Here is an 11,308-nt window from a genome sequence, read left to right as displayed (position 1 = left end):
TGTTTTTACATATGTCACTGACTGTGAATATGTATAAAAGTGTTTTAGCCTTAGGATCTAGTTATATAGGTAATGCTAAAAAGTATTATCAAGTAATCATTGTAATGAGCAGAACATTTTACAGCCCATAAGGAAATCTTACTTTTCTACAAAACCTGCAAATGCCTACATCTTATTCTTATGAAATCTAAGCAGTAATAAGTTCTTCATGTGTATTTTATTTTATCAGCGAAAAAAACAAAATAGCCCTGCGATGGGTTGGCACTCCATCCAGGGTGTATCCTGCCTTGATGCCCGATGACGCCTGAGATAGGCACAGGCTCCCCGTGACCCGAGGTAGTTCGGATAAGCGGTAGAAGATGAATGAATGAATGAATGAATGAATGAATGAATGAAAAAACAAAATAAAAAACACCCAGAATTACAGTTGAGGGAATGGTGAAGCGACATTATTTGCATTTATAGGGTATGCCCAACACCTGGCTCTAATAAGCCACTTACAGTGTCCCATTCTTTTGTTTCTATTTGCGTATGATGGAGAAATTAGTTCCTGTCCATCAAAAGCAATGGAGCTGTCACAACCAATGAAGTACTCCATTTGTTTGTGGACATACTTTGCACCAATACTGAAACAGGGACCAAGGTGGACCCACAAATCAATATACATTGGACACAGTCTAGTTCCCACCTCACTAGTTGGTTTGAGCAGTGTTTGCAAAATCCACCAGCGAGTAAAAAAATCGAAGTGAGAGAAAAAAGTTACACTGTAGTCTACATTAGGTTGCTGATATCTCTGATCTACCAAGTCCAACATTTTGCTTCTAAAATGCGCCAGTGTCTCTTTACTGTACAAGCGTCTCTTCACTTGCTACCTTTAAACTGCTGACTTAAAACACTGAGCCCCCATCACCTCTGTGAGAGTTTTTTTCTTCCCCAAGTCAAAAGACATCTAATTGCTAATCTATAATCCTTTTAATATGCTCCTGCCTTTTTTCGATTGATCCTCTGCCAAGCGGAACAGCATGGCCACAGGCTACATTAATCCTATTACAGCTGGGTTTGGAATGGTGCTGTGCAAACCTAAACATCTCTCTTTTTTTTGTTTGTTTTTTTTTACTACTACTATGTGTTCATGCTATATAATAATATAATATATAATAATACATATATTTTAATAGAGTTTTATTCAGACATTATGACCCTGACAAAAGCTTGTTTTTTCACAGAGAGGACAGTGTTTTTTTTTTTATTTTTAATAGGTCACTGTCTATCTGATCTTTCCGTTTAATCCACTATTTCTTTCAAATACATGTTGGCTTAATATATGAACCATGAGCTGACCTTTTGCTCTTGTGAAATGGAGTCATTTAATGCACAAGTCAGGACATTTTTTAAGGTTGTGTTGCCTCAAGAGTTGTTCTATTAATAAAGAAATTGTAACCCAATATTTTCTTTTGTGTTCTTGGGTCTAATCAATATATCATATATTTTCATTCAAGCAGGTCAGATATGATGTTGTACCATTATCTGATTAGACTTTGAGTAGGTTTCTGAATCAATAAAATACTTGCAGCCTGAAGTAATTCAAACTTCATGTTAAATGAAAGGACCAGTAGCTCAGTAGCACAATCTGAGAAATGTTGCTTCCATCCATATACGGTGACTAGGTTTTAATTCAATTTTATTTAGCAGCTTTAGCAGACAAAAAATAAATAAAAGAGCTGGTGAATAAAAATTACAAATTTAAAATTTTAATTTGTATTATACCTAATTAGCAAATCAAAGGCAAAAAATAAAAACCCTGAAAATATATGAGGAAGAGACCTTGAGAGGACTCAAAAGGGAACCCATCTGTTTATAGTCCAGTTGATTTGCATACCCAGGACCTGTTGAGAAACTTATGAGTATAAACATCAGCATATTCTCTGAATTCATTATAGTTTTAATATAAATTCCTTAGTGCCTTAGCCGTAAATGTTCAATGAGGTGCCAGTGTCATGTGTTCACTGTGTAGTGATCTATCTCTAATCAGGCAACATAACAAAAATAAAACATAAAAAACTCAATCAAATAAATTTTATATCAGTTGTATTTTGGTAATATTATGGTAGTATATAACTTACAGATTGTGTTTCTTTACAAAGAGCAGAAAGGACCACACTTAGTTTTTGCAGTATTGGCTATTAGACATTCAGCGATGGCAATAATTCAAATCTGTATTACGACTGAGTGGATTACATGACACAACAATGACAAAGAAATAACATACAACAGGTACAATGTTAGACAACAACAGTTACAACACAGTGTGATACAACAACAATTCCAACAGTATACTTTTTTGTACAACAACAACAAAAACAGCGCTATTCAAAGCAACAGTTGCAGCACAATGTGGTATAACAATAACAACAGCATTGTTTTACAGCAATGACATAGTGCTCAACAGCAACAACAACATAAACAACAACATAGTGTTTAAACAGCAACAACAGCAACAAACAACAACCAAGCAATGTTATACAACAACAGCAACGTAAACAACAACCACCACCACACAGTGTTATACAACAACAACAACATAAACAACAACCACACAGTGATATACAACAACAACATAAACAACAACCACACAGTGTTATACAACAACAGCAACATAAACAACAACCACACAGTTTTATACAAAAACAATAACATAAACAACAAACACAAGGTGATATACAACAACAACATAAACAACAACCACACAGTGATATACAACAACATAAACAACAACCACACAGTGCTATACAAAAACAACAACATAAACAACAACCATACAGCGTTATACATACACAACAACCACACAGTGTTATACATACACAACAACCACACAGTGTTATACAAAAACAACAACATAAGCAACCACACAGTGTTATACAACAACAGCAACAAAAAGATCTTAAGCACCAACAGCACTGTTGTTCAAGTGTTGTAGGTAACACTTTAAAATAAGGTCTACAAATAATCATATATGCAATGTATAGAAAAATTGTACAGCAACGATGGCTAAAATAATGAAATTAAATATTTGCACATCAAAATATATGTAGTAAAAAAACAGTAAAGACTAAACATTCCTTTTCTTCCTAGGTTTGTCCTTTGTCCTATGTGTTTAAAGGTGTTAAAATAAATGCTAGAGAACAGCCATGTTCAAGTCAAAAAAAATCTGGCAACTGAACTACAGGAATAAACTGCAGGAGGGTGATTTGCATAATCTGAGTGGCATGCCCAGAAAATTGACTTTAGCACTTATATAATTGAACTTTCTATATGAATATAATAGCATAACATTTGCACTTATGTTGCCAGCTCTACATTAGACTCTAAAGCCACAGCATGATTGTTTCTCTTAGTTTCACTAATAGTATGCAAACAAAAAGTTTGACGGACTTAAACAAGCATTTTTAAACGAGTGGAATAATTTAAGTGGGTTTTACTATCATTATTAATGTAAATAATAATTCTAATAATGTATGTATATCATGACCAAATTGTTACTATGTACAACACCAGTAAATCGATCCATATGGACATTATAAAGGTGTGGAGTTAAATCATCAGAATCAGTATCCTAATTAAAAGATATAATATACTGTACATACTCCCAGTACGAGCCAATTCACATATAACCTCAATTATTTAATAGTTATCAAGTTGAAGTCAAATTTTTAATAAGAATAGTAACAGCTTTATGAAAAGTATGGAGTTTTAAAGCCCTCCAGGTCTCCCCGGGGAGCCTTAAGTTATTAAATATGACTGTAACCTTTACCCCCATGTATTTTATTTCTTTCTCTCTCCTCAAGCAATTTATTTTAAATAGATTTTGGGAGGATGGAGGGGAAAGAGAGGTGGATCCTGAGTTATGTAGAAGTTTAATTGTTTTAAGTTACAACAATAGCCTTAGGTACTGACTGAGTTTATAATCTGTAACCAGGTCAACATATATTATTTTGGCATCTATGGCAAAGATGAGCTATAAGCTATTAAAATAAATGTTTTATTTATTAGCATGGTATTTACAGTATTAGCATATTGAACGTATAATTTTTTCTTTGATTATCTGTTGGAAGGTGTTTAAAACTTTGTATGAAATGAAATGTTAAGCTACGGTACTGTATATACTTATCTATAATATACTTTCTGATGTTTTATAAAGTCATCCAAAGCTTTATGGTTTTCAGCTCCAATTTTCCAATTTCATCCTGAAACTTAAATACTGTATTGAAGTTGTAAAAAACATGGCTAATATGCCAATTATATCTGCAATAGACTGGTATCCCATCCAGTATGTGTTCCCTCCTAGTGCCCAGTTCATTTATCCAGCATTCCAGAACAAAACAGTAGCTGATGATGACAATGTATTCATAGAGGAAAATCCTTTTGTACAGTCTACATGACAGTTATAACAAAATTAATTGTTAATTTTAAAATCCAGTCTACTTCAGTCATGTTAGGTAATGCTCTATGTAGTTAACTATGCACACTATCCCGTGTGTTAGTTGTCTTGTGTGGATCAAATGGCAATACTGATTTAATACTGATTAAATACTAACATAATCATTTAACTCCTGCTCCCTCTATCACAAGGAATAAGGGGTTATAACATAATCCTTATGAGGAAAGACTTGGTATTCTCAAAATGTTGGCAACAATTTTGATTAAACCTTTGGGGTAAAATGTGACGTAATAATAATAATAATAAAAATATTAATTAAAACATATGTGTTTTGTGTAACTTTTGTATGTATGAGTTTTATTTATTTATTTATTTATTTAGTTAGTTAGTTAGTTAGTTAGTTAGTTAGTTAGTTAGTTAGTTTTTATGAACACTGTGAGGAGAAAAAACCCAGATGTAGAAATAGCAGCACTATCTTCATGGGCTGTTGTAGCTCTAATAACCACAATCTCAGCTTTATCAATCAAAAGTATATATTTTTAACAAATTTAGTTGGTTCTTTTTTCCAAAATATAAACTCTCTTTTCCACTACACCCAGTAAGAAGCAAGCGAGCAAGAAAGTTAAATGTGACTTTTTTTGTAGTATCCTATGAGATGAGAATCATGATACGTACAGCTGTAATCTTAACCAGGCACTCTGCCAAGCTTTCTTGACAAAATAATCACATTCTGTTCATTCATGAACAATCTATTTATTTTTAATTGAACCCTATTCTAATGAAGGGTTTATTCCTGTCCAGGAAAACACAAGAGAGCATTCCTGATGGCTTTTATTTACTCATAAGCTAAAGGTGTCAAAACATTTGGTGGGCTGTTAAGTTCTAAAATAAATTCAAATATGGAGTGCCTCCGATATCTGTTTATACGAGCAAACAGACTGGAAGGGCTGAGGAAAGAAATGATGCACTATGCCTAAAATGAGATTCTGATGCAAGATGTCTAATGTTGCGTGCTCACTTGCTCACTGGAGGAGAAAGAGCTTTATCTTGGATGCAGGGAGAAAACTGTAATGGATGTGCTTTAGTAAAGGTTACTGTTCCTTCACCGAGCATGCCTGAGCAGTTCCCTCACCCTCCTGTGCAAAAATCAGATTAAATGTTACATCTGAATAAGCTGCTCACGATTTATATTAATGACTCGGAAGCTGATTTGAATGGATGCGTTGAATAGGTGCAAGCTAAGAGAAGTGATTAAGGTACAAACTTTGTCACAGAAGATCGAACGCGTAAACGTGGAGATTTCCCAAGCAGAAAAAGGTCACTTATCAGATCTGAAAGGAAGGGAATCTTCAAATGTGTACAATTCACTACTAAATGAATCAGACTTGCTCATTATGTCCTGCAACAACCACTTAAAATTCAGATAGGCAACTGTGGAAAGCTTTCAGGAAAAAGATGAGCAGCCATTTTGAGGAAAGTCGTAATGGCACACCGGCGCCATTGTGAAGATCCAGGGGTGATTAATGAAAACTAATTTTTCATGGCAATTAAAATGATTAAAGCCGGAGGGTCTTTTTTCACCATTGCTCTGGATTGCTTGAGGAACAAGGCGGTAACAAAACCGAGAAGCAAAATTGCATTAGTAGTGGAGGAGAACTGTATTAAAATGCAAATGTACAGCTGTTAATAGTTCTTCAAAAACCAATAATCCCCCACAGTCAGTCATGTGTCAGAATGGTTAATGGAAAAACATCCCAGAGGCACGCAGGGTCCTTTTTCCATTCTGCTTTTGATTAAAACAGAAATTCTGTGGTAAAAGTATGGGCGTCGAGTTGGGATTGGGTTGGCAGGGATGCTTCAGGGTTGGGTTGAGGAACCAAAACCCATTGTTTTGAAAGATTCTAAATTTTGAGTTTTCTCCCTTCTCTTCTCTTCTCTTCTCTTCTCTTCTCTTCTCTTCTCTTCTCTTCTCTTCTCTTCTCTTCTCTTCTCTCAATCACAAGATAGACATGCTGAGCTAACAAGGGCAAAGCAAGTCCTAAATCTGATCAAGTAGTATTAAAAACATTAATTTTGTTCATTAGGCAATATGTATTGAGTAATATATGAATTAAATGCATGCTATAACCAGGTTCATAAATGAAAAATTCTTTGGAAAGAGACTTGTCAGGCAGTGATATAAATTGAATAAAAATTCCACTTGCTCAGTCTGTCACTTAATTATGATTCTGCTGCAGGGTATGTTTCAGAGATCGAAATGTTCTGACCCACCAGAGGGGAGAAATGCGGTTTTCTTCGACGCATTCGCAGGAGGGGGGGCCGTTGATGGACCAAGCAAATGTTTTAAATGCATTTCTTCTTTATATTTTTATTCTTTTTTTGTAAAACTCTTTGCAATGATTTATATTCATGGCTGTATATAATGGGGTTTGATGGTAATGATGAGATTATTTCTAACTGATCATAGTCCATGAATCAGCTTAAGAGCCTAAGTCTGATTTGCATACACTGTACCAGACAGTATAGGACAATTGCTGGATATTGTTACTGTATACTTAACATGATGTATAGCAAGAGAAGTGAAATAATCTTTACTGTCTGTACATAGCCTGTTGATAATATTATCAACTTGCGTGATTATACATAACTCTAAATTCCTAAGGCTAATTAAAAAAGTGAGCAACTAAAATGAGAAATCCTGTAAGGCCCCATTCGAACGGTGAAACCTGGCATCCCTTTTAATTACTGATAAGTTGTGAGCCAGCTAGGCACTGCTCATGTCTCCCACCGGATGCTCTAATCACTTTAAAGGGGGCTGCTGATATTAAGCGCCAAGTCTGAGGACATCTGAGCTCTCTAAACAGACACGATTGTGCCCCTGTTCTCCAGGTTTAACTTTTCAATCCTGTTCAGTTACTGAGAAAAATGTAATATTATGTTCAGCACGACTAATGAAACACATACAATACAAAACATCATCTAAATTGACTCTTACACGGGTACATTTCTAAACCATCTCTTTATTATACTTTGCCATTGAAATCCTATGTAACTTAAAAGGACTCCAAAATAAATCAACTGAAAAAACTTTCAGTATTTTATTCATATTTACACATCTCCACCCCCAGTTTGCCCTGAAAGTAACCATGATCATACAGATGGTAAGTACTAATATATTTTTAGACAGCTTTTACAGCTGCTGTACAAGAGCATGAAATTTACATTTACATCAGCAACATCATTTTCTTTGCCCGAGAAACCAGGAACAGATATGGGACGTGGCATAGAGAGAAATGGGGAAAGGATGAAGACAGGAGGATCAGGTAGTAGATGAGAGCATATACAGAAGCGGCTCCGTCGGGATTGACTATGTACAGTACAAACCATTCATACAAATTAAGCTCTAAGATATAGAATTCAATACATTACTGTGTATTATAATGGCAATGAGCGAGCTGTCCAACCATGGCTGGATCATATCGACACTACAGGAGACAGTGTGGGCTGATTCATCCAGGATTATTACAGTAATAGGACAAAGGCTTAGGAACAACTGTTGTTAATCAGGCTCTCACATTTCTGCTTCTTTTATTTTAACATAGAAAACATGCCCCATGTCAAGCCATCTCCAAAGAAAGCCATTATTTTCTCCATAAACATTCCATGAATGATTTTGGGGTCATTCTTAGATCTTGAGACAGTATTCACCAAAGTTCAGGGATTCTCTTGTATCTTATGCACTTATGCAGACGGATGGAGGAGGGAAAGTTCTGTTTGATTCTGTATAAAGAATTCACTTTAAATTGTTCTTCTGCGTATCTGTTCTGATGAACTGTTGGTAAAATTTACTGTCTTAATGGTAACACATTGTTTAGGGATTTCAGAAAAAAAGAAAGAAAATAATCTTGAACATTTAGAAATGAACATTTGTATGGGAATTTCTAGAAATAAAAATTGAACAAGGGATGAATATTTTAATTTTATATGCTAAATAAATAAATAAATAACCAAACAAACAAACAAACAGTTAGCAATTAGCAATTGGCAGAATTTACTACCCCTACAAATTTAATACCCTGACATTGTATCTATTCAACATTTTCATTAATAAAACCAACTAAAACAATAACATTACAAATAAACTATTCTAAATTGTAAACCAGACTGACACTTTAAACCATCAGAATTACAGTTGTAAAGTATGTTTGCCAAAAAAAAAAAAATATTCATCTGAAATATTTATTTAGTTCTGGGTCACATGTTTTGAAGGTACAAGAAACACATATTTGTTGTGGTCGGTGTTTGGGTAGAGAGAGTCCCATCTTTGCCTGTGTCCTTTGCATCAGTGGCATCCATCAGCCTGAGGGGAAATAGGGAGTGTCGCTGTGGTAATTATAGTCCGGGCAGACTTTCTGAACCAGCTTGTAGTCGGTGCTGTAGAAGGAGATGTAGATGCAGATGACTTTGAAAGGCTTTGAGCAGAGCCAGGAGACATGGCTCTGCGTCTGCTCCTGGAAGCACGTCTTGGACGGGTCATAGTTGCACAGCGTGTTCTTGGAGCCCTTTTCAACTTTCTCATACTCAATGCGGCAGTTGAAGGACTTGGAGTCCTTGGCATCAATGACTGACTGCTGCGCTGTCACATCAAACTCCACAATCTTGGTCGGCGGCACTAGACTAACAGATACATTGCCCTGGCCTGTTGAGTTGTGGCGGAAATAAACACTGAAGGTACCATTGCCATGGTCGACAATCTTGCCGGTGATGAGTAGGTTAAGCTTGACTGTCTTGATGTTGGAGTGGAAGTCTCCCCAGCCAAACATCTTCTTGAATTTTCCTGTCTTGACCATGGGCCGCCTTTTGGCCCTGGGCCTCGAGTCCTGGAGGTCGGTGGCATTCCTCAGCCAGTCCCATAAGTCCCATTCTGAATAGGGCTCTGGCGTTTCATAGCGAAGATCCAGGGCAGTGGCGTTCTCCTTCCCATTCAGAGTCTGTGACAGCAGACGACTGATGGACAAGTCCTTGGTGCTTTCTGTCCATATGTGCTTTAATGTTGATTTGGGGCTCCCTGACTTAAGTAGCTCTGACTTCCCTGGGATGGAACCATGAACACTTGAAACCTATGATGACAACAACAACAAAAAACATATATCAATGATTGAGCTGGTTAAACTTCAAGAACACCTTGGCAAACAACATTAAACAACTAAGCATTCGATTGACATTGCAATGCCAGAGAAATTTAAGAAGGTATTAATCTTCAGTTTCAATTGCAATTCTTACTCAAGCATTGAGACCTTCCACCAAAAAGATAGAACAAATGGATTCGGAGAGAAAAACAGATAATCGATGCTCGCTGCAAGCTTCAGTTTGAGAGTATTAGCTGACAAGGATCATCTGGGAAATACTACTGGGGTGCTGCGAAAAAGAAAAAGAACCCAGTGTTCAAAGTTTGAGAAGCATTGTTCTATTCCTTCTTCTCAACATCACCAAACCTCTCCTCTTCAACTACTATGCAATGCTGGTGATATCCAGCAGCCTGGTCTAATAATGCTGACACCCATTCAGTGAGTAAAGAGCAGACTATTAACCAGCAAGTGCTCCTTGAATTGATGATTGATGAACCCCCGCATTCTCTCCATTTAGTGGCAGTGAGTGGAATTAGGTTCATATGGAGCATGGTGAAGTGCTGTGACATTGATTGCCTGATTTCTACTGTAAGACGTGACAGCAGATCTGTCTTTCCAAGCTTTTTACATCTTGTGCGCTGACATCCACCCCCTACACCCCTCCACCCATCCAGGATCAATAGTTAGAAAATAAGGTTTTAGAATTGCCTCACAGCATGTGTCAGCATTAGGGGCGGCACAACCTAGTTTTAAGCACTGCATTACGTGGACCAATGTAACTCACCTACGGAAACTAGACGCAATCAATACGTGACCTCAAGACTGCTTTGACTTGCAAAGGTCAAATTAATTTCTCTTATAGTTTTATAGTTTATTAGTTGTTGGTGTAAACATTAGAACTTTCATCTTTATCTCATCAATGAAATATACATACCCAAGAGACTCTTTTAAAAGAAACTTTTAAACAAGTGCATACTGATTAAAAGCTGCTGCATATTTTAAAAAAAACAAATAAGTAAAAAAGAAGCAATGATAATCAATTACTTTCCAAACTATTCTTAATTTCACCTGGAATAATGGGCCAGACTGTGTTAAACATTCTAATGATGTGTGTTTTATTGCCAGCAATACATGCTTGGAAAGAATGATTAAAGGCTCGAATCAATTATTTATGGCTAATAACTAGAGGGAAAATACGCATTCACCGACTGAGCAAGTTTGAAAGATCAATTTTGCGTACAGTTCACTACAGATCACATTGATGAATGAACCTTTACAAAGACAGAGCAGTGTGTGCACCAGAGCCTACTTTATTATAAATGTCAAGAGAGCATAAATGTGTAGAATGAGTATGCTTTTTTTGTGCTTTATTTTTTGCACCACTGTCACTGATATCTCTCTGATTCAAAAAGATCTGGCTGGGGTGGGTGGGGCGATGTGTGTGTGTGGGGGGGCGGGGGGGTGTGCATGTTAATATTTGACTGTTTAATGGCTTTATTGATCCAGTGAACATGCTTAGAGAATGGGTTGTAGATAGAGTGCTGTACAAATATCATGCCAGTAACAGTTGATATTTATCACAAAGTCATTTGTTAAACTATGTTTATCAAACAAGATTCTGATATTTAGCAGTAACCTACTGCGGCCTGTGATGTCGAACGTGTTCACATTAGGGCAGGACGTTTTTTTTTTATAATATCATGGTTGTTAGACATTTCTATGATATATGACATGTATCAAA

General features: G+C 36.2%; 1 protein-coding gene across 1 annotated transcript in view; it reads right to left on the bottom strand.

Annotated features, from left to right (window-relative positions):
* Positions 1 to 7,522: 7,522 nt before the first annotated feature.
* nxph1 (neurexophilin 1) overlaps positions 7,523 to 11,308 on the bottom strand; it is a 32,561-nt gene continuing 28,775 nt past the window's right edge. Inside the window, exon 2 of the mRNA XM_060864866.1 lies at positions 7,523 to 9,558. Coding sequence (XP_060720849.1) covers positions 8,794 to 9,558 — 765 coding nt within the window. The 3' untranslated portion in view covers positions 7,523 to 8,793. The remainder of the gene's footprint in view (positions 9,559 to 11,308) is intronic.

The sequence above is a fragment of the Tachysurus vachellii genome, chromosome 3 (assembly GCF_030014155.1).
Source record: "Tachysurus vachellii isolate PV-2020 chromosome 3, HZAU_Pvac_v1, whole genome shotgun sequence".
Taxonomy (NCBI): domain Eukaryota; kingdom Metazoa; phylum Chordata; class Actinopteri; order Siluriformes; family Bagridae; genus Tachysurus; species Tachysurus vachellii.
Note: the sequence above shows the minus strand (reverse complement) of the source record. Positions and strands in the feature narration are given on the sequence as shown.